The sequence below is a fragment of the Haliotis cracherodii genome, unplaced genomic scaffold (assembly GCF_022045235.1).
Source record: "Haliotis cracherodii isolate W230 unplaced genomic scaffold, xgHalCrac1.p SCAF_8, whole genome shotgun sequence".
NCBI lineage: Eukaryota > Metazoa > Mollusca > Gastropoda > Lepetellida > Haliotidae > Haliotis > Haliotis cracherodii.
Window position 1 is genome coordinate 54,765,587 of NW_027266341.1, and position 24,700 is coordinate 54,790,286.

At 36.2% G+C, this 24,700-nt stretch overlaps 1 protein-coding gene across 2 annotated transcripts in view; it reads left to right on the plus strand.

Moving 5' to 3' along the window:
* The window catches only part of LOC139450669 (CD109 antigen-like), a 31,234-nt gene continuing 6,534 nt past the window's right edge, over window positions 1-24,700 (plus strand). The window contains exons 1-24 of one of the 2 annotated variants that reach the window (XM_071232465.1): window positions 1-42; window positions 441-518; window positions 1,501-1,694; window positions 2,323-2,348; window positions 4,744-4,903; window positions 5,691-5,761; window positions 6,637-6,765; window positions 12,449-12,488; window positions 12,709-12,793; window positions 13,096-13,207; window positions 13,523-13,747; window positions 14,572-14,805; window positions 16,132-16,230; window positions 16,381-16,443; window positions 16,831-17,022; window positions 21,267-21,416; window positions 21,558-21,641; window positions 22,052-22,127; window positions 22,356-22,656; window positions 23,028-23,145; window positions 23,318-23,431; window positions 23,715-23,819; window positions 23,980-24,108; window positions 24,341-24,479. In XM_071232465.1, the coding sequence (XP_071088566.1) occupies window positions 469-518; window positions 1,501-1,694; window positions 2,323-2,348; window positions 4,744-4,903; window positions 5,691-5,761; window positions 6,637-6,765; window positions 12,449-12,488; window positions 12,709-12,793; window positions 13,096-13,207; window positions 13,523-13,747; window positions 14,572-14,805; window positions 16,132-16,230; window positions 16,381-16,443; window positions 16,831-17,022; window positions 21,267-21,416; window positions 21,558-21,641; window positions 22,052-22,127; window positions 22,356-22,656; window positions 23,028-23,145; window positions 23,318-23,431; window positions 23,715-23,819; window positions 23,980-24,108; window positions 24,341-24,479 (2,896 nt within the window). In that variant the 5' untranslated portion in view covers window positions 1-42; window positions 441-468. Of the gene's footprint in view, window positions 43-82; window positions 101-440; window positions 519-1,500; window positions 1,695-2,322; window positions 2,349-4,743; window positions 4,904-5,690; window positions 5,762-6,636; window positions 6,766-12,448; window positions 12,489-12,708; window positions 12,794-13,095; window positions 13,208-13,522; window positions 13,748-14,571; window positions 14,806-16,131; window positions 16,231-16,380; window positions 16,444-16,830; window positions 17,023-21,266; window positions 21,417-21,557; window positions 21,642-22,051; window positions 22,128-22,355; window positions 22,657-23,027; window positions 23,146-23,317; window positions 23,432-23,714; window positions 23,820-23,979; window positions 24,109-24,340; window positions 24,480-24,700 lie in introns of those variants that run through there. The other variant, XM_071232466.1, reaches the window with a different exon arrangement.

A 24,700-nucleotide genomic window follows, 5' to 3' on the forward strand; every position in this document is an offset into this window, starting at 1 on the left:
GGCATAGAGCCAAGCCAGCTGCACAAGACACGATAACAGCAGGTAAGCCGATAACAGCAGGGACAAGTAGAGAAATAGGACCAAGTCCTTCAACAACTGGGTATTGTTGGCACAGTGGTACAAGTTGAATATACATGCTAGCATAAAGACCATTTCATATAGTTGCCTCTGCAAACATAGGATTTTTGTTGACGATATGTATGTATTTAAACTTGGTTGTGATTATATTACACAATTTAGAAAATATCATATTTCGCTTTGATAAATGGTTTCATTTTGTACATAACGTTTTATCTCACCTTACATTACATGTATGTCATGGGGTCTGGGTTCACTCCTGAAACCCAAACAACCCCGTTATCATTTGTTTAGTTAAACTTAAATTTGTATCATACAGTGAGTCATGACACGTTACGATGGATTTTCTATACATGTTACAGAGAACCGGTCAGTGCGTGGAACTCCGACATGTGGAAGCTACTTCCTCTCATATCAATCAGCATTGCTTATGCTAAAAAGTAGGTTCTTTCATAATAACTCAATTCAGATTTATTTCCTCATTCGTGTCAGTGTAATCGCAGACTTATTTGTTGACGTGGCAAGAAAGCTACCAAGAATCATAAGATGTAAGACAGTGACGTTGTAGCAAGAAGAACCCTCCCATTAATTTATCACGAGTTCAATATATGAATGGAAGACGTTTCTTCATTGTCAGAAATCATTACATACCTTCCTGCCGTTATATGTCCTTACAAGATACACCTTTTGTTAACCTTTCACCTGCATTTGTAACAATATTTGAACTGTGAAGTTTCTAAGAGAACAGTGTTCTCTAAGAAATGTGAAAACATTTTGTTATGTTTTTATGGGTTTTTTATACTTCACATTCCATGTTTATGTTTGATGTCTTATTAACAAAAGTGGAACACATTGAGTATATCCAAAATGGAAATATATGTATCTTTGAAATGATGTTACAAAAGGTTTCATATAAAGTATCCTAAAAAAGCCATAAAAACATATACCTATAGACAATTTTTTCATTTCTCCCTTAATCCTAGAGAAAATGTAGAATCAAAACCATCAATAAACAGTACATATGATAGAGCTACGTTATATAGTTTTGATCAACGCACTATGCACACAGTATTATTTATTGTAATAAGAGCAAACGTAAACAGAACATAATCAATCTGTGAAGTAAGTATGTTTCAAGTAATTGAAGAAAATACTTCACAAAAGTGAAACATTTGTGGCTGATAATGTTGCTCTGTTTTTGCGATAGTGATTTATAAACATCTGGGCTGTTGTATGTGGGTCGCAATCAATGCGATCTGGCTGACTGAAGCCATACATCGATGTTCGTAATATCAGCCATCGATTTGGCTTGACGGATCTAATCAAACAAACAACTCACATGCATTCGTTTTAAACTAAATAACACTGCAACATAATCTCATGGTTAATGTGTTGTTTCATTTTCTTTTATGCATCTTGCAGCACCTTTCTTATCCTTGCCCCTCAGACCATCAGCCCCTCTACAACCCTGCGTCTGGGGGTTAACTCCCTGAACGCCAGTCAGGACCTGACTGTGACAGCACGTGTACAGACAAAGGAGTGGAACAATTACCCCTACGAGCACTATGAACGTATCTACGTCGACCATGCCAACAACACAAACACAGTTCTCGGAGGTAGGCCACATAATGAGTCAGAATAATGTTGAACTTTTATACATAATAACTTATGAAGTATTACACTAATCATACAAAACATTTCACCCAAATGAAATCTAACATTATCACTACAAATCATGCAATATGTTATCTGTCATATCTTTATGGAAAGTAGATTTTGAGTTTCTCAACAATTTGATAACATTGATTCTTCTTCGAAACATTTAGCTATGCAAAGTGTATATCTAAAAATGGGATAATTTCCAAGCAGAGGTGGTGTGTTCTTGAGTCTAATGGAGAACAAAAGCACCTCACACAAATTAATGTATAGCTTTAATTGCATGTAAAATGGTCTGAAGCAAGTTCTCGTCACAAAATTACATTGACAGGTTAAAAGAGATGGCACATATGCTATTAGAATAAAAGGGTTATACGTTATACAAATTCTTCAAAACTATAGCTTATCAGTCCCAAAGTGTTTACAGGAACTAGTATGAGGTATTTTTCTCGCTAATATGCCCTATGGTTATGCAGTTATAAAAGTTATTTGAGATCTATATCACATCTATATCAGTGTATGGGAAAACAGAATTGAGTCTGTGGTCACTGTAATTAAGCATTTACTTTTACTTTGTCACATTTTCAGGTGACGCAGGTATCGTGAAAGTCAAGGTAAGTTACATGAACGTAATAGACAATGACCTATACGAGTGTGTATGGACGACAACGTCTTCACTGCATCAAATATCAAGATAGACTATACGTTCACATTGAAATAGTGGAAACAATACACTTGTATGAAACCAGTAGTTGGAACAGATTTGTCCAAAGTTTTTTTTAACATATTAGGAAAAGGCTAGAGGTAATTCTTTTATTGTAATATGAATCTCAAAGGATTTACTTGATTTTAAGAAAAATACTAAGTTCAATTATGTCAAAACATTCTATTTTTCAAATTCGTATACCGCTCTTCCACACGACAAAAAAGAAAAAGCTTATTTCCCTGAGCCATGGCACATTAGTAACTGAACGTGGTGATAATAGATATAGTTACATCTCTATCGTAAAAAAAAATATCATCCATGGCTTACTGGGAAAACAATATGTGAAATGCTTGACTTCCAAATAAGAAGTAGGCATCCCCATGGATACCACCAATTGTGCTCTCCTTCCTGCTTATATGTTTCTTTCTGCATATGATCAGAAAGTTTTGCTTGGATTGGCAAAGTAAAAACACAGGAATTTGTCCAAGAAGTTTATTTTAGGCTTCTGGTATATCGATGAGCAGATATCTTTTAATAGTGATCAAATACAAGTAACCTACCCCCTTCCACTGATTTACCAACCTTATCTTAAATAAAAGAGACCAGTGAAACCGTCTGGTCTGTTTCATATTTAGATTGATGCATACAGATTCAGAATTGAAAACCAAATTATAACCAGATTGTATCACAAGATAATGACTTCAACTTTCCCTTTATGTAGAGCAATATCCCAACTACTCCATTTCATCTACATACATGTTCGAGGTACAATCGAGCAAACGTTTTGCAAAGAGCGCCATACGAGTCTTGCTACAAAAGATGTTTGATCACTGACAGATTTACAACATGCAAGGCCTTATTATATTATTTTTTTATGGTAGAAATATTTCCAAATTTGACGAATCAATGACTAACATTACCGTTTTCAAGTATTTGACTTGTCTTTTGCGACGGGTGCTATCGATGGGGCAGGATGCACTCACTTTGCCCGAACATTTGGTGTCATCACTATTGATGGTGATTCATAACCACATGCTTATGATGTAGTGGGAATCGTGCACTGGACTGAATTCTTATGGTTATGTAATAGCATGATTGCAGTTCTCAATCACTGAATGTAAACAATACTTTTTAAATTCACACTGGTCATTTTTTAATATCTATTTATGATAAAGATTCCCAAATGAAATTAGGAAGTTACTTTGCCCTGTGTGAAATCTCTAAAGATTAGGTCCAATACATTTGTTACAAAGAACAACATGTATGTTTTATATTTCTCACTTTCTCACATCAGGTATATATCCTATGTTTTACCTATGTTAAGAATTTTTATAATTAAATTGGTTAATCTGTGCCACGTAATGAAACAATACATTTCAATAAACCCCCAAATCACATGGCTGACTGACACTCATTTTGAATATTGACTCTTCACGTAATCTGTTTTGACCCGTCACGTGATGAATACAACCTCTCCTTTGCTAGGAAACATGATGGTATATGGTAGGAACTTGTCACGGTTCGCAGGTTACTGTAATGAAAATAAAAAACTGTAATAAAGGATAGTTTATAGGTTTTAAAAAAGTAACTCAAAGGGGTAAAGTGAATGCTGATGTTACACAACGAATGATTACTCATTAGTTATTATAGAGGCAAACATATCAATAACGTCCTCCGAGAAGAACATAATATAACTGTCTTGTTTTACCCCTACAAAGACTTATGACACATGTTTTGACAATTTTAAAATACTAATTTTCCCATTACTGTTGACAATATACCGTTGGTATCAGTACTTGTTGTATGATTGTTCGTTTATAATTATTAGGGTTTTAGAGGGTTATTATAGAGCAACTTCTTCATATACATGATCAACAATCACGCTTGATAAGACAGAACTGAATAAAACGGTCCAAACCGTAGCTGGTAGAAACGCAAAACTGTATTTTGACGGGTCTGTGACAAACATGACATAACCCTTCGAATTTTCATGGTCGTGGCGACTTTCTAAACAAATAACCTTTTCACAGTTTTCTCAAAAGATATTTTCTTTGGAAGTTTCATCCGTGACACAAGCAACTTAGATTGAACATCTACTCTTGTTGGTATTTGTAGAGATGTTGCCTGTATGTGTATCTTCAGTGTGCCAATGGCATTTACGGCATCTCCTTGTTGTTCAGAACAAAATTCTAACAAGTACACTGTAGTAACGTAATAGTTCACAACCCAAGAACATATAATTATACATTCTACAGATTCAACACCAGCCTCCGCTGACACTAACTTGATGCATTTTACCACAGATTCCCCAGGATCTGAAGTATGCCAACTACATCCTAAAGGTCCAGGTAGAGACAAGCTCTGGAGAGGAACACAGCAACATGTACAACCTGCAGTACTACAGCAAGTACCTGTCAACCTTCATCCAGACAGACAAGGCCATTTACAAACCTGGATCTATGGGTAAGTAGGTTACACTATATCTGCCTGTTTTAACCTTGTGGTCACAGCAAAAGCTGTTCGTTTATCAAGCCAGTGTGTGCTGAGGAGTAATCTTTATGCTCAATGCTTAAACATATATATTGATAGTATAAACATTAGGACTGTTTGATGCCATGATTGAGTTATTCCTACAAAAAATATAATTGCACACATTTTGCAGTGTGTGAAACGACCTTTGATCATGACATTGTAAGTAATTAAAAGAACATGAGAAGACAACTGATCATGAGGCAATGTTGTTACCAATAAGGCAGTCAATGTTGTTACTAAAAAGGCAGTCAATGTCGTTACCAATAAGGCACAAGTTGACATATGTAATTAAACAGATGTGCAATCTGAAAAAGCCCCGCAATGCGATTCATAAATCCGATATGGAAGCAGGCAGACTGGGCGCCGGTCTGATCGTTGAAATTGATCAGCGCATTAAACACGTGAATATGTAAAGTTGCTGTGCTGACTGTTACCGCAAACAGAGGGCGAGCTTGTTGTGCAATCAAGCATGCACTTGTGGAGAACATCTCTATCAGTATCCATATAGGAAGCCTATATTACATAGTCTCCGCCTCCGCTGCATTTTCGTTTTTTGTCTTTGATTATTTGAGAGCAAGACTTAAGTGAATATTTCGTGCCGCTTTTGATGATTTGAATAAGATATGTTTCATTGACGATATTACGATCTATCTAATTCTGCAACGTTGTACCTACCCATGAGACTTGCACTTTAAGTATATCCATTTCTATTTTGCAGTCAACTTCCGTACATTTGCTGTGTACCCTGACCTTCTCACCTATACTGGAAATATGACAATCGAGATATTTGTGAGTGTTCATCCTGCCCCATCGTACAGTCGTAGATTTTCTTTTGTATTAACCATCTTTTGATAATAATGATCTAAGAGTGCACGCGTGTGCGTGCATTTCCCTTGCAAAAGGTCCAGGTGAGGATAGTGTTCCTTTCTGGGGCATGACTTATAAGCCACATAATTTTTACTGATCATAAATCATGTATCAATTCAGCTATTGTTTTTATTCAAATTTAGAGTTTGGGCATATTATGTTATGTCACATTCATATCAATTGATCTACAGCACCCAAAGCTTGTCTTAAGAGGCGGCTAACGGGATCAGGCTCGGTGACTTGGTTCATATGCATGTCATCGTATTCCAAATACGCTGATGGATGTTCATGATGTCAATCACTCGATTGTCTGATCCAGATTCGAGTATTTACAGACGTCCGTCATATTGCTGAAATATAGCTGAGTGCGGCGTTACACACCAAACAAACCAATTTACATGACTGGAAGGTATGGAAACGAAAGTAGGAAATCATATACGAAATACATGTTATAAAAAATAGTTGATTTTGCAATGGCCCGTTGTCATGTCACTTGCACATGAGCGTTAGGAAAGCACGCAATTTATTAAATTGCATATTTATGTGGTTGACTGTTGGCTTTGATAGTTTTCTTATAGAGAATTTTGTACCCAAAGATTAACAGTAAACAACAGTACAATATGATTTTAATTTGTTTTTCTCATTGTTCATATGCTGATTAGCATCTGTACTTTGGTGGTGTTACTAATTTCTTGAATTCTAATTCCAAACTCCAATAATATGGAAATATACTTGATCACAAGAATACTGTAATAATGTTTATGACATGATAACACGTATACATGCTATACCTGCAGGATCCCGTCAACAACAAACTGATGCTGAAAACGAATGTCGCGGATCCAACTGGCGTTATCACTATGTCCTTTAAACTCAGTGTCATGCCCATCCTTGGAGATTGGAAGATCAGGGTTACAGTACCCAACGTAATCATAGCAAGAAGCTTCAATATTCTTCATGTTTAGAAAATTTGTTTCGGCAGATATTTTATATATATAACATCTGATAAATAAGTTTATCATATGAGTCATTTTCAAAAGATGTCACTTTTTGAGTTTCCAATTACAAAATCCAATAGTTGATATAATATCTTTTTTTGGTTTAAATGGAGTAACAAATATCTGAAGCTGCCAGTAACATCAAATGGAAGTCTTAATGATGCTTTTAAGAAAGAGGAATAACCAGTTACCATGGCAACTGAAACTTAGCTTGTCTTTCCCATAACAATGTTTGTATGAATTATTTTGGTTTAAAATTCATGAAAATGCAAAAAGCACATACGAAACATATTTATTTCTTCATATTTTTGTATATTAAACTTGAAGTGAGGATGAAGGGCATTTATTTAGTCCCTTAATGACCAATATGTACTCAGTGTCAATTCTTTGAAATATTGTTTCCCCTTCAACATAAATATTATGATTTCTAAATTTTCAAGATTTCTTGGAGGTTTTTTATTTGATAAACAAAGATAAACTGTGATCAACTTATGTCTCATTGCGGAAACTAAAGACATATTAAGATATATATTTTCTAAAGAGTGCGTTATAGGAAAGACATGCATGTTACAGGATTGACTATATTTGTTACAGAAAAGACATTGCAAATTCATATCATCAGTATGAAAAGGGTGGTAAAGATTATCTTAAATGTTTCTAATGTATATACTAATGCTTGCAAAAGTAATACCAGTCATTATCTTTTTCAGTGATATTGATACATTTATTCCAACTTTTTAAAGGATAAATTCTAAAATCTGTTACAGTAAGGACAAAAGTTTGTTACATCACAGAACAAATTACCATACAATGACATTTTAGATCACAAAGCAGTTTCCGCATTGTAACTGTAATAGAAAATGTGTTACTTTGAATAACAATGCACATGTTTGTGATATTTATAGTTTTAAATGATTAATATGAAGAGTGTTACCTATGACCTACATTATAACTGTTACAGGAAAGACCTAAGACGTTACAATACTGACAATGTAAAACGAAGTTTTGGTCAGCCTAGTTAGTTCACTTTCATAAGTAAACAAAGGTTTACCAAACAGGGGTACCACTAGATGTAGTTATAGTTATATTTCCATCTCATTGTGAAATCTACAGATTGATGTGATAGAAGACAGTTATGGTGAAGACAACATTTTGTTACATGAAAGACATTCAGAGAAGAGTTTTCATCTCTTTTTTATGGTTTCTATGATCAACAATCAAATCCAAAGTTTTTGAGGTTGAGTATTAATTTTACTAATATTGTGAAACACTGAAAGTATTTGGTAAATGAATCGTGGTATACTTGAGACAATAAAGACTTGGTCAACTTGTAGAATGAACAATTCAGAAAATGTCAGAAAACACATGACCTACAATTAGAACACAACTTTCAACTGCAAGTAAGAATCTAAACTACCACCTGGAATGCAACACTTGAAACATCAAGCCATCTAAGAAGAAAGTTGAAAGATTATAGCTGTTTTCCCCAACACATTATACTCTTTCATAGTGGCTTTTAACTGTAGACCAAATGTTATTGTCAACCTCACAATGAGATGATTCTGGAGTCTTCTGTAACTTTGAGATGATTGTCTCCATCACTAGCCTCCTCATCTTCAGCATACACTTTCTCTCCATCACTAGCCTCTCATCTTCAGCCTTCACCTTCTTTCCATCACTAGCCTCTCATCTTCAGTCTTCACCTTCTTTCCATCACTAGCCCCCTCATCTTCAGCCTTCACCTTCTTTCCATCACTAGCCTCTCATCTTCAGCCTTCACCTTCTTTCCGTCACTAGCCTCTCATCTTCAGTCTTCACCTTCTTTCTATCACTAGCCTCCTCATCTTCAGCCTTCACCTTCTTTCCATCACTAGCCTCATCTTCAACCTACAATTTCTCTCCATCACTAGCCTCCTCATCTTCAGCCTTCCCCTTCTCTCCATCACTAGCCTCCTCATCTTCAGCCTTCACCTTTTCTCCATCACTAGCCTCTTCATCTTCACTCTTCACTTTCTCTCTATCTCTAACAGTATCTTCAGCCTTCACCTTCTCTCCTTCACAAACCACATTTGGGATAGATTGTGTATAGTGGTCTGTTCAAAACATTGGCCAAAGTGTGAATTTTCCAGATTCCCATAAGACTTGTCCCTCTTCACTTTGAGAGTTTTGAGTCGAAATATGCTTTGGATTATGTTGTCTGTGAGACAAGTTTCTGGAACATATATGTCAGAATACTGAGCATAATGACGTGGCAAGTTATGTCTCTTTACACTGACATCCTTTCTTTATGCCTTGAGACAGGAAATTTCCATCAAGATCTTTGGCTTCATTGGCAACAAGTTCAGAGACTACTCTCACTGTCATTTCTGCTGCTCTGTCAATTGTCCCAAAAGCAAGTACACTGCCACATGAGCAGTTACCATTTGATAACATAGCACAAGGATACAGCTCACCATTTGTCATTGCCATGGTTAATTTAGTTGTGCAATTCAACTCTGAAATTCCACTTTGGAGTTGCTTTGTATTCCAGTCAAGCACACATTGCTATTCAGTAAACCTTCATGAAATCAGCATTAGTGAATTTCAAATTATTTTGATGATGTAATGAAATCTATACATTATCATACTTGAGTGTTTGTCTTTGCCAACAAAGACCTTTTCAGAAAATAAAGAAGCGTGTACAGTTGCATTTAAGTGCAGTGAAGAAATGTTTTTCTCCAAAACTCGTATTCTAAAACTTGTTTGACCTTTCAAAATAGAAAATACCCATAAGCTATTAGGTACTTCATGATCACTGCCATGATTCTATGTTAAATGTAAAGTTTGTCTTTTCTATAACCATGGTACCATATTAACTCCGAAATCATAAACACTTATTTTAGCAAGCTTAGGAACAAGTAACTAAAATCTCATTGATCCCTTTAGTACAATATATCATCAAACATAACAGAGAGTAGTTACTTTGATTCTGATTGTCTGATGGAAAGGTAGAATGTCATTACTGAAGCAAAACTATCTTTGCCGTAACACAATTCTTATAACAATTAGGTGTTTTAATAATTTTGCATAAAATGATAAAGTGCAAGTTTATCCTACAAACTGCTTGATTGAAATAATTAATTAGAATATTGAATTATTTTAGCAAGCTTAGGAACAAGTAACTAAAATCTCATTGATCCCTTTAGTACAATATATCATCAAACATAACAGAGAGTAATTTACTTTGTTTCTTTATAACTTTTCAATTGCAAAATGTCATTACAATAACAAAATATGTCTTTACTGTAACACATTTCTTATAAAAACCATATGTTCTGACAATGTTGCTCAAAATAATAAAATACAACTTTGTCTTTCAAACTGCTGAATTAAAATATTCAGTTGGAATATTGAAAAAGAACAGAAAGTAATAGTTTTCTTACTTTATAGCTTATTAAGTGAAGAAAGTCATTACCATTACAAAATCTGTCTTAGCTGTAACAAAATTTAGTGTTACAGGAAAGACTGTTACAGGAAAGACAAATCATTAGATAAAAAGTTATATTGACTAATTAATGGTCCCTTCATGAAGCTGAATGTTCACACAATTTTCTGTTCATGAATTGGCACATAAACTTGGAACTTGAAATAACTATTTTTCATCTGTTCCATTGAATCATAGCGTTATGGGAAAGACATGAAATGAAAGTACTCATCAGTTCCTTACCTTTTTGGTTAACTTTTGGTGCTTATTTGTCTCCTGGTGCACATGGCACATCACACTCCTATTGTATAGGAAATGGTACTAGGCATGACAGAAAGTACTGACATCCTTGCATTGGGGATCATTGATTATTCCAAAGTTTTATTAAGTGTTACAGGAAAGACACAAAATCTAAGGACGGTGTTATATATAATTATTATTCAGGAATTATATCAGTTAGATTGAAATTACACACTGAAATTCCTAAATGAATCTAGTTTTTATATGATAACCACAGTAATAGTATATATATGCCAATATTTATAAAATGACAGTTTCTCAAATTTGAAGCTTAATGCACTGGGACAGCCAAAAATGCACTTTCTACCCATTCAAAACGCATCAAAAACACATAATATGACACAATGATTGAAAATAACCATTTTACTAGATGCATTACTTTGCAGGTGATAATCTGTACAAATTGCAATGTCAATATATATTTTTTTAAATTTTGTAATGGGTTCGAACAGAAATAGTGACATCTTTTGAAATTGACTCATATAATGGGTAGGTTTCTCGGCAGGATAAAGCCAACGGAAAAAACGATATCCGTTGGGGTCATATGCGGATAGAGATGCAAATATCAAAGGTCAAGGAGGGACTTCTTTCACTGTTTACATAAACAAACATGGCGTCGCCCTCGTCATTCGGCGATCGAGTCAGAGTTAACCATCGGGAATCGGGATAAACTACAGGGATAATTGCTATCATTATCAAAAGAACAGTCTAATATACTGAAAATCAGTGTCTAACTGTGACGTAGATAAGGCATTTTATAAGTTTTGGCAACTTTGGAGATATATAAATTTCGAAACAATTTTGCGAGGGCACGAGGCCTAGCCAAGCGGGATCAGTAGCCATATCTGTGCTTGTAGACCTCTGCGGCTTGAAACCTTCTCCACAAATTAAAATAGTTGGATTTAGCCGAAATATATTTGAATTGTTACCTTGTTTCGTTTTGTCGCTGTGTGTACATCTGACTACACTTCTTAACGTTATGACAGGATAGACCGACTGTCAACAACGTCTGACCGTGGCCGTGACGTCTCATAGACTAGGGTTAGAGTAGCTTCCCTTTGACAAATGGCAGTTACTCTAGCGGACAGACCGATGGATTGCCGCGAAAGGCAATTTAAAACAATAGTTGTTTTGCGTTTATGTTGCTTCGCCACTGTATAAGAAATAGATTTCAGTTGGAACTATATTCGCTACTGTCACTGTCTGACTGACACATCACTCACCCTCTGACGTAATAAATATTAATGCGCGCATTCCAGGAAAACTCGCAATGTTTCGGTAATGTTTGTGAGAGAGGGAAAGCGATTTTGAAGTACAGAATTAAAGAATGACATTATATGATAAAGAGGTTATCACGCTTATGTGTTTGGGGATGGTAAATATCCTGTATTAGGAATAAACACTATGTATTTAGCTCGCCAAGGCTCGCTAAATACAATGTTTATTCCTAATGCAGGAAATTTACCATCCCCAAACACACTAGCGTGATAACCTCTATACACACTTAGTTTCGTGCAATTGTTGCTGTGTCGTCAAGTTAGTTGCGTTTAACATGTTCTTCTGGAAAATACTTGTATGCATGTCATATGTCATTTGTGACTATGCTGAGTGGAAACTTATCATATACTTGTGTGAATATGTACTAAAACTTACGAAAACTTAAATTGTCTCTGATATGCATATCCAACCAGCAAATGTAATCAATATTATGTTGATACTGCATTCCTAAATGTAATCTATGTATCTAAGGCAGTGACATTTTATGATATCGCCTTATCACCAAGTCCAATGTTATGCCTGCCCGTAAAAACGTGAAAACTCACTGTTAAACGAATCTCACCCTAACAGAGCCCAATGGAAGAAAAGAAATTCGAGGTATCCAACTATTGTGAGTATACTTTGGATTAAAACCTGACATACTTTGTAAAAGTGAAGTACTTTTGTTTTGTATCTTAAAAGTGGGTAATTAGACGGGTTGGAACAGATGTTTCAGTGCAAGTAATGGTCAAGTTCCCATCAACATCGTTATATACATATAGTAAGATAGTAAGGTTTAATCGTTTTGCTCACAGATGAATCATATTAACATTACGTTGTTTCTTCACTAGTCCTTCCACGCTTTGAGGTAACAGTGGATGTTCCAAGTTTTGCTCTGGTAACAGATCGAGACATTAAGGGCAAAGTTTTTGCAAAGTATGTGAATTTATAAAAAAAAATCTTTCAAAATGAAAGCAACACAAAACATTTCCATAATCATAAAAAATATGTCCATGGTACGATTCCGATTACACCATAAGCATATGTATATGAATCACTACTAAATAGTAATGACACCAGGTGTTCGCGAAAAGGTGAACGTATCCTGCCCCACCGGTGTCACAAATACAAACAAATACATGCTTAACTGCTACCACATTTTTAATAAGCTGAAAATGACAAAATCAAATGATGTATCAACCTTAGAACATGCATGTCTTTTATTTTGCTTCCTACAGGTATACCTTCGGCGAGGGAGTGTCAGGCGTCGCCGAAATTCACGCTAAGATGGCCGGAGGTTATTCTGGATCCTGTGCCTCTGAGCAACCGAAGATCATCATGACTTTCCCAGTATGTAGATTGATGCCGGTCTTTTCCCAACAAATACAATTGATTACTGTTAAGTTAAAAAAATCATTTGCATTCAAATGTTTTGAAAGGTAGACGGCTTTGTCAAAGGCATTACTGAAGACCAAGAAATTATAATATCTTTACACTTAATTTAGAATATGGAACCCACAGTTTAAGGAAGAATGCATCTTGTTTGTAAAAATATTTTAAAAAACTACATCGTCTGGTACAAACGTTCTGTCTGTGACATACTTTCGTCAATATATATATACAAAGCCATATTCAGTTATTGTTGGTGTGTGATTATTTACCCAGCTTGACGGAGAAAGTAAGTTCACGATCCCAATGGTGGAAGTTGAGCACCTCAACTCTTACCTCAATGGTCAGACACTGGAGATACAGGTCACTGTCACAGAGACGTTGACCAGCAAGAAACTAAGTGGTTCCTCGACTGTGACCTTCTATACCAACGCGGTGAAGCTAACCTACCTCGACTACAGTGATCACAACTTTAATCCTGGTCTCGAATACACTGGCACGGTAAGGACACGTCAATTCTTCAGGAAACACCTCCTGTCTAACATCTCAAAGTATAACCTGGGAGTATTGCTTTGCCTTACACAAATCACATGTTATAATAAAACGCGACGAAAACATTTCCATAATCATAACAAATAGCTACTTAAAAGCAGAACCCATTGCACGATTACGACTATGCGTTAAGCATGAGGTTTTTAATCACTCTCAAATAGTGATGATGCCAGGTTTTCGCGAAATAGTTCGCGCATTCTGTCCCACTGGTGACACTCGTCACAAACACATGCAAAGTCAAGTCGATTGTGCAAGTCAAAATTGTGCCATGAAACTTTTGAAGCTTCACTGAGGCCTTAAATGTTGTAACCCTGAACAAATAACTTTTGAGCAAGGTCTGATGACGCTCTTTGCAATCTTTGAAGAAAGATAACGTTCGTTTGTACTTCAAGAGTTTTGAAACGTAGATACCAAAGGCTAGGCTAGAGACGCTGGGACATCGGTTGAAAGTTGGGAAAGTTGACCTTTGGAAATCTATGTGAATAGATCTAAATAAGAAACGAATAGGTGGTTTCACTAGTCTCTTATTTCATGTTCAGGTGGATAAATCTGAGGAAGGGGATTGGCTATTCGACCATTATTGAGCTATATCAGTTCATCAGTATACCTGAAGCTTAAGTTAAACATCTTAGCCAAATTCGCCTTTGCATAACCTCAAATGAAACTTGTAACCTGTTTCAGTCAGGAAATCTGAAATACAGATGGTGTAAAGGACAGAAATTGACACTCTTCATTTAGTTTATATAATTGGTTAGAGGACTGGTTACTTTCAGGTGAAAGTCTCCCTACAAAACGATCTGCCACTCCCAACCCCACGGAAGAATGTGACCATCTTCCCGTGTGTAACCTACCGTGTTAAAGTCCCGAACCAGAGCCGCTACCACAGTTGCGACTCCAACTTCCAGGGGACTTATGGTCTTGATGAACAGACATTTCCAGTTCCAGCAGATGGTCTTGTGGACGTCACACTTACAATTCCAGAGGATGCTGTGTCGGTGACGATAACGGTGAAGGACACAATACATAATACTGTACATTATTTGTAGTGGTTCCGAAACTCGAATTCGTATATTGATCTTTCTTTCAATTTCATTAAAAGTCACAGAATAATACAGTAATTACTTTTGTACACGTGCTATCAATCAAGCACGAGTTTGGTTCATTTGATATCATCAAGTATATTATGCAAGATTGCTAAGGATATAAACGTTGGTCAGTCTGTTCAAATCATTTGACTTCAATGCATACTTTGACAAGTGGCATATGTGGGGGTTTTCCAGTTAAGACGTGAAAACCATACCTTTAACTCTTCAAACATATTTTTTATTACTTGGATTATGAATCCGCAGAACGAAATTATTCAAAACACTCTTTTTGTCTTATTTCTTCTTTATATTCATTTTTGATATCCCTTTAAAATGTTTATGAACTGGTATTGTATTCTTACTTTGACTACAGATTCTACCATTTCGGAAAATAAATAAATAAACCGATTTATTATACAGGCATTGGATAATGTTTTTTCTCTATTTTGCCATTTTTTTACGTTAGAGAAATTCAGGATGGTCAAATGGTTGGGTTCAACTATTGCGCTGGTATAAATATTCTTGTTTGTAATATTTTATCATGAAACTTGCAGATATATTTTTGTTCTGAGACGTCTATTGACATTATCATAAAAGTAAAAGTAACATATACTCAACGGATTGTGATTCTGGAAATTTAGTCAACAGTGTTTACTTTTTAGAATATTCACATATTAATAAATGAAAGCAGCAATACTCTTTCCATAACCATAAGACATTTCTGATGAAAGAAGCATCCAATGTACAATAAGTGGTACATAAGTTGTATAGTTTCTTGTGGCTACGGAAATGGTTTTGTGGGTTTTTATTTATATGTGATCTTACTTTTACAAAGTCAATAGCCGGACATGCCAAATAAGGTACATTCAGCTCAACCAGCGAAGATTTAAAGGTTCCAAACATTGTTATACTATTTTTGCAACACTAACTTACATACGGCACCGTATTGATGAGAACAGCATAAACGATGTGAGTTGGATTTGTCAATTACATAATAGATTAGTCCTTTGTCCCACAGTATCAGTCCTAAATCCGGAGTAAAAGAAGTTCGGACTGGACAGATTTTACTTTATACGATAAATAAGGGGTTCTGAATTCGGTCCGGTATTGAGAGAAATAAGAATACGTCGGAATCAAAGTTTGGCAGATTAAACTGGGTTCTTTCCTTTTTTTATGGAAATAAGTAGTACCCCATGAAATGCATTCCAGTAATTGTTGGTCAATCGTCTCTTTCCTGTTCATCCACAGGCTTTTTATGAGGAGACATCAACGTCATGGACAATAAAGAAAGCCTACTCCCCCTCTGATTCCTTCCTACAGCTCTACCTCCACAACACAAAACTCACGGTTAAATAAAGCTGTTTTGTTAAAATATTTTACTTAAAAACTGTTAGTTGGTAAAAGAAACTTCAAAAATGATCAGTAAATAACGATAACAATAATGGCCATTCATCAAATTGTGAAGTCAAGAATGACTGTGATTTTCTTTGCCTTCAGTCCGGAGAAAATGCCAACATCCTCATCAAGTCCACACAACCGCTCGATACAGTCTGGTACGAGGTAAATAGATCTTAAACTTTAAAGTCAAATATAATAATACAATCAAAGCAAAAAGGTTTCTTGAAAGGTACCAATGCAGAGATTCGAACCCGGTCATTTCACATTATATCATGAAGTATAATCATCTATCATCTTTGCTTCTAAATACATTTTTTTTAAATGTCTTTTACTTACATTTACGTATCCAATAAGACACTTGAATACAACACAATTATTTGTTATTTACATCATACATATACATATACATATATCATATCTCAAGAAATGTTAACCCAAACCAAGATACTTTTTGGATAATGTTCCACATGAATTTAGTCATGTTGTGAAGGGTGAGATTGGTGGTGATAGTGTACACATTCACGTACTTATGCCCAACTTCTCATGAAGGTTATCTCCCGTGGATCCTTTGTTACTGCCGGGTATCTAGATGGTGGTATGGAGAAGAGCTTCAACTTCACTCTACCTGTCACACCCAAGATGGCGCCTCATGCTCGCGTTCTTGTCTACTCCATTCTTGATGATGGTGAGGTCATTGCAGACAGTACAAATTTCGATGTGCAGGGACTCTTCACCAACAAGGTATTGCTACTTTAAGCGTACACCGATCGGAAATATTATTCATACGCCCCCCAAATCGGTCAATAAATATATGCAATTGGATAACCACACATTTATTAAGGATTGACTTTCACGTTGTGTGAGTTCATTAGAGTATGAACCTTCATAGAGTGAGGGCCAAACGGTATGAACGTCGGAGCTTGAAAGTCAATTCTTATATTGTTTTATCACAATTTCTTTCCTCAGGGATGCAGGCCTAGATCTATACACAATTATACGTGTGTACGTGTGACTTCATGTATACACTTACAGCCATACAACAGCCAACTGTATCGCGGAATAAACTAGTACTAGTTCCTCAAAGAGAGAGGTGACATAAGCGTATGTATGCAGAACTTGCTCAACATCTCACACAACACATGTCTTCAAATAATATCACCATTAAATGAGAAAGGTCGGTTAAGAACTACCCTAGTAAGACAGTCACAATGACAGCGCGTCGTAAGACATTTACACCAAGTACAAGACTGAAAATTGGCCGACACGATTAACATGACGGGAGAGATTTCGGAAGTTGTAAATGAACCTGTGGCGGTGACATGTTTTAGTCAGTATTGATCGGACCATTGAACGGTAATGAAAGGTCTGTCAAATAATCCATGACTATGGGAAGGGGAGTACATTCATCTTATGTGTTGATTTCAATGCTAGAACAGGAAGTGAAGAGGATTTATCATGAATGATGAGACTGACTATTTACATATAAATAAAGACTATAAATCTGATAATTTCTCTTTACACCGTGCGTCATGTTATACCCAAATTAATAATTTTGGTAGATCATTGCTAGACCTATGTAAAATATTAGGTATCCATATTGTAAATGGAAGATCTACATCTGATAGAAATGGAGATTTTACTTTTGTTTCCCATACTGGGTGTAGTACTGTTGACTACTTTATTGTATCATCTGAGCTTTTCTCTTGGGTTATTGATTTGGTGGTTCTTAACAGAACCGAGTCCGACCACTTGCCGGTTCTATGTAGTATGGAACATGTCTTCACGTCAGAGTTACAGAGTAAGCAAGCTACAGATAACACTGCTGGTATTACCCTCACTCCTGTTCCTAAATATAGGCTTCCTATAGACAGAATACCAGCATATCAAGAATATGTTTTTAGCAGAGAAAGTAGTCGAATGTTTGACGATTTTATTTCTGTTTTGCAAACTGACAAAAAGTGTAAAACTAAACAAAATGAGTATAAAATACATATGAGTAAAAAATTAACCGAGGCTGCAAATATGAGTGATTGTAAAGAGTTCTGGAATACTCTAAAGCACTATTTGAGAAGAAACGCACGACAAGGTGATATAACCCCTGACACTTGGTTTAGATATTTTAAGAACTTATTAAATCCAGATTTTAACAGAGATGTAAATGAATTTGATAAATCAGTTCAGGATTTTTTAGATTCCCATTCATGTCAACATTGTAATTATATGCCTTTTACTGACCAGCTCTTATCAGGTGAAATTACTGAAAATGAAATTAAACAAGCTTTAAATGGGTTAAAAGTGGGTAAAGCAGCCGGTGAGGATGGTATACCCCCTGAATATATGAAAAGTATAACAAATTTCATAAACCCGTATCTTAGGCAGCTTTTTAATAAAATTCTAGATACTGGTGTTTTTCCAGATTCCTGGAATATAGGAATGATTATTTCTCTACATAAATCTGGAAACATATCTGATCCAGGTAACTACCGAGGTATTTCTCTCTTAAATGTGACTGGCAAATTGTTTTCTGTTGTAATTGAAAAACGTATTAGAACATGGTTAGATGTGAATGACCTGTTATCAGAATCCCAAGCTGGATTTAGACCCAAGTATTCTCCATCAGACAATTTATTTATTCTTCAATCTTTGTGTACAAAATATCTTATCAAACCCAAGGGCCGTTTTTATTGTGCCTTTATCGATTTCAAAAAGGCTTTTGACTATGTGGATAGAAAGAAAATGATGTTTTTATTAATTACTAAAGGATTAACAGGCAAATTGTCAAACGTTCTACAGAGCATGTACTCATCAGTTAAGGCATGTATCAAGACAGATAAAGGAATCACTGAATGTTTCAGAACTTCGGCTGGTGTAAGACAGGGCTGTGTACTCAGCCCTGTCCTATTCATATTTTTCATAAATGAACTTGTAACTGAAATGTATCATGAATTTGATTACGGAGTTTTTGTGTCACAAGATATAATTGATATAATGCTGTTACTATTTGCTGATGAAAACAGTTAAATGTTCTCCAGCTATATTGTGAGAAATGGGGCCTTGAAGTAAATTTGAAAAAGACAAATGTTATTGTTTTCAGAAAAGGTGGTATTCTAAATAAATTTGAAAAATGGACGCATTGTAATAAGACAGTCAATATTGTTTCATATTATAAATATTTAGGATTGACTGTATCTTCTCGATTAGCATGGTCAACAGCTTGTAAGCAGTTGGCTCTGCAAGCATATAAAGCCTTAATTCCTGTCTATACAGTTTTTAAAGAAAACAAATTTTTATCTTTCCGAGTTGTTTCGGACATTTTTGACAGAAAAATAGCACCAATTCTGCTGTATGGTTCAGAAATATGGGGATGTCATTATAATGATTCCATAGAAAAAAATCATGCCATGTACTTTAAACGTTTTTTAGGTGTCGGTAAATATGCCTCTAACAAAGCCATTCTGGGAGAAACTGGTCGTACCAGTCATTTTGTTTCATCCCAGCTACAGGCAGTTAAATATTGGATAAAGCTACTTCGTGTGAATTCAAATAGATTTCCTCTTCATTGTTATAATATGTTAAAAGCCTTGGATGAAAAGGGTAAATATTGTTTATGGGTGTCTGATATCAGAAATATTCTTTGTATTCTGTTTTTTCTCTTGCATGAATATCTCAAGATGTTGGAAATGATAAACTATTTATCTTCATGCTTAAGGAAAGATTAGTTGATATATTTTCACAAGATTGGCACTGTCAAATATCATCCTCAAGGTTTTTATGCCATTATACGAATATAAAATCTTTACTTGTTCCTGAAAAATATGTATCTGTACTTCAGGATAGAACTTTGAGAAGATCTTTGTGTGAATTACGTATAACATTACATAATTTTAATGTTAACAATCTCAGAAAGAAAAATGTACAAGATAAAGAAAGTAGTTTATGGCGTTATTGTAATGAAGGCTATGTTGAGGATGAGTTTCATGTACTTCTCATTTGTAAATATTATCAGTTACTTAGAAATAGATACCTCCCTATGATTTCAACTATGTACAAAGATGAACAACTGATGAGAAATTTGTTGAACTCCTGCAATGCAAATACAATATCATCTCTGTCAATATTCCTGAAGAAGATTTTTGAAATTAGACGTTAATATTTTATGTAAACTTATTATTACCTACACGTGACTGTACAATGTTGATACAAAAAAACAACAACATTACTGTACTATAGGTCATATGGCCTAAAATATTGAATAAAGTTCTGTCTGTCTGAAAGGTGTGTAAAATAGACACGAAGGTAAATTCATAGATTGCTGTTGACTGTCACTGTCAGCCTAGACACGGATCGAGTCGATACTACGATAGCTTGGATGTGTATTTCTTCGTTTTGTTCACTGGGATGGGTGGTAGCGAGAATATTCGTGAACGATTATGCAGTCAAACTCTCTCGCGTTTCTCAATGTATACTAAAACGCTGAGTTCAAGATTAAAGGGTCTTAAATGAATAGAAAGAATGCTTATATATCTATTCGTGCTAGGGAATTCCCAGGAGATTCCCTGGGAATGTGGAAGTAGTCCGTCAGTGTTTACGTCATTTCAAGAACACGGTCTGAAAAGCGTATGAACGTCAAATTGTGTTCTGTCACTACCTTTGTCTGTCTATTTATTGAGCGTTACAATATCCAAAGCCAAAGTAAAGTGAATCGTAAACACGTGGGGGACAATATCCAATTTGACACACCATGTCCAATGCAGATACCTATTTTGACTTGTACCATATACTCCCCCAATTTCAGGCGAACAGTTGACTTGCCTTTGTCTGTGTTTGTGAGGACAGCAACCGGTGAGGCACGATGCAAACCTTTTCGCAAACATCTGAAATCATCACTGTTTCGATAGTTATTCATAATCACATGCTTGTGTCGGTTTAAAGTACAAAACAATATTTAATTGATCAACACAAAACATGGAATTATTTATTTGAAGGTGACACTCGGCTTTAGCAGGAACGAATCGCAGCCCCATGAGAGTGTTGATGTCAAAGTCTCAGCTGATCCACAGTCATTGGTCAGTTTACTCGTTGTTGACCAATCAGTGACTCTCCTGGCCAGTGGAAATGACATCACAAGTGATATGGTTTGTTCCAGTTGGTTTTGTTGCTAATCAATAACTTCCAACATCTTCAAGAATAAAATGAATTATGTTGTCATTTATTTTTCCCTTGATATATGTTGCTGATAAAGACTAAGATCTTACAAGATGAAACTTTGGATTTAGGTGGAGACACAATTAAAATACTATGACAACCGTGGCACGACCAATACTTATGCGGGAGAGACAGACGCCAGTCAGGTCTTCAAGGTAGGATCCCCAGGGAGATAAGACTATGGACCTATCTTTTGATTATCTGGTGTGCGTGTGTGTGTGGGGGGGGGAGTGGTGGGGGGGGGGTGGGGTGGGGGGGGGGGGGGTGGGGGGGGGGGTTGCGTCGGTGCGTGTGCGGAGGGGGAGGGTTGGGTGGGGTGGGTGTTTATGTGTTGGTGGTGGTTGTGTATGAGGGTATGTGTATGGGGTGTATGAAGGGGGTGGGGTGGTTTATTAAAAATAATTTTTCTAGAAAATTCTGGACAAACAACAGACAACATCAGTTGTTCCTTAAACACTCACTAATGAAAAGGCACAAAAAAAGAAATAACACTATACTGATTTGCAAGTTAAATCAATTAAGCTTTATTGTGTTGACCTTTATATTCTTTATTTCTGAATTCCAGGATGTCAGTGTTTATATCTTCACTGATGCAAATGTGCCAAAAAATCCTGGCGGAATTGCTTATGGCCATATAGCAGGTATGCATCATAGGTCATTTTTTTTACAGACATCGTGTATGAATTTACTTTGTTGTACTTGGAACTAATTCAGGATGACACTTGATAATAGTGTATACCTTAAATGAATACTTAAAAGACTTCCAATCCTATGCATGTGTTCATGGGTAACAGGTAAATCACACATAGCATGGCAAAAACATACAGTATATAACATCGTTTTATGAAAATAATGCTCTTGATTACTAGGTCTCACGTATCCGCCCTCTCTTGGACCGACATCCCCCACGTACACTTACGCAGCAGCAACATCTTATCTTGGCCCAACAGCTTGGCCAATGGCCTACACTCCTTATCCAGGAGCAACACCTTACCCTGGCCCAACAGCTTACCCGCTTGGTGGCTACACTGGTTATCCAACAGCTTCACCTTTCCTAGGAATATCGAATTATCCAACACCTTACACTGGAACAGGTCAGCCCTTAAAGCAGGTAGAGCGAGTGAGGAAATTCTTCCCAGAGACGTGGCTCTGGACAAACACTACTATTGGGTGAGAAATAGTTCAAATATTCGTTCATACACGTGAACATTGTCATACTATTATTTTACTGTAATGGTTCCCTTGTGTTTGAGTGAGTGCAAGAGTGAGCTGGGTTTATCACTTTGAATAACCACAAATATGGGTGTGATGATGACAATCAAATACTAATAATTAGGGTGAAACTGAACTTGATCCAACGATTGTAAGGTTCTGGCTAATGTCAATCTCACTGAAAGCATGTAGGTAGGAATTCATCACTCTGAATGAATCTAGTAAGCAACAGTGTTGTGGTTTCATTCACCTGTTCAAATGCTGCATATTAGCTCTTGGCATTCACAACTCATTGCCTATTCCTTTTGACACTACAATACCATTTTCAGTTCGAATGGCATTGCAACCATATCTGCAACTGTTCCTGACACTATAACGTCATGGTTGGCAACAGCATTCGCAGTTAATCCTGTGTCCGGTTTAGGAGTTACAGCATCATCATCGAAGGTAGGTAATGTCAACTGACTTTCATATTCGTACCAACTGTATAAATATCAGTTTCCTGAACCTGCGTTAGCCATGTATTACCATTCAAGCAAAGAATACACCAGTGGACTTTCTTTACATATGTATTATTTCAAACTGAAGTATGCTGTTCAGTTAACTCATTTCATTTCAGATGAAGGTTTTCCGTCCATTTTTTGTGAGTGTTGATGTCCCAATGTCTGTCATCCGCGGTGAGCAAGTTGTGGTTCAGGCCAGCGTCTTCAACTATCTGCAGACCGATCTCGATGTGAGCGACAGATCTGTAGAATAGTAAACAAATAACTTCAACAGTGTATGTATGTGCGTTTGGAATCGGTATAGCCCGAATCGTACAATCGAGATTTCTTATGAATATGGAAAGGGTTGTATCGCTTTTATTTCGTGTTCTGTATCCTTCAACATTTACACACTTATGGCATTAATCTATGGTGAACTATCCCCAATTAATTAATGATATTGACCAGTTGAAACATAGCGAGAGATGTTATGACTATGTTTAACAATTATACAATATCAATAACTGCTATCAGGTGATGGTGACAATGAAGAAATCCAATGACTATGACAACATCCTCTTTGACTCCACAAGTGCTAGTCTCAAGGCTTTCTCTGCAGATCAAGTTAAGACAGTTCGAGTGAGTACGAACAAACAATAATTATATATTACGTTTGAAATTTTCATACAATATTCACATATTACATGCAAGTTTGACGGAATCGGTTAATACTTATTCTGATTATGAATTGTAATGGCTTTCTTCCTGGCGTTGTTATAGTATCAGAGAATTTCTCCAGGTGGCTTCTGGTGTATCGGTGACAGTAGACTTTCCCATTGTCCCAACCACCCTGGGACAACTTGACATTCAAGTATCTGCCCGATCAACTGCAGCAGCCGATGCAGTACAGAGACAAATCAAAGTTGAGGTAAGTAAGGGCAATATGGATTGGTTGCTTTCTCCCATATGTCTCCTCCATCCCCACCCAGACGCCTTTCTTCATTCCTCGTTCTCTCAATAAATCACGTTCGTTTCTGTTTGTCGGCACCGTTGTCGTTGGTTTCACCTAAGTGATAAATGTTATGTCTACCTCGGTTCGTCATGGGTCGACTGCAATTTGTAAAGCGCCCGCAATGCCATTTCATTTTTGCCTGTTTTAGCCCGAGGGTATCAGAAAGGAGACTAACTTCCCCGTCACCATTGATCTTCTGTCTGGAAACACCTACAACAAAACTTTATCCATCCCTCTGCCAAACTACATTGTTAAAGACTCACAGAAAGCCAGGGTCAGGGCTTTTGGTGAGTAGATATTTTTTCTTGGAGAAAATTACGATTTTGTGAATAAATATTGTTCGTTGCGAACATCATAAAATGCATTGTCATCCGTTTGTTGAAGAGGCAGTTAATCAAATATTGATTCCGTAAACCACACATCGTGGAGAGACACATTTGATCTCATTTCATTTTTTATAATCCGGTCACAATACCGATCATAGTTTACAGAAACAATCTTACCGTGA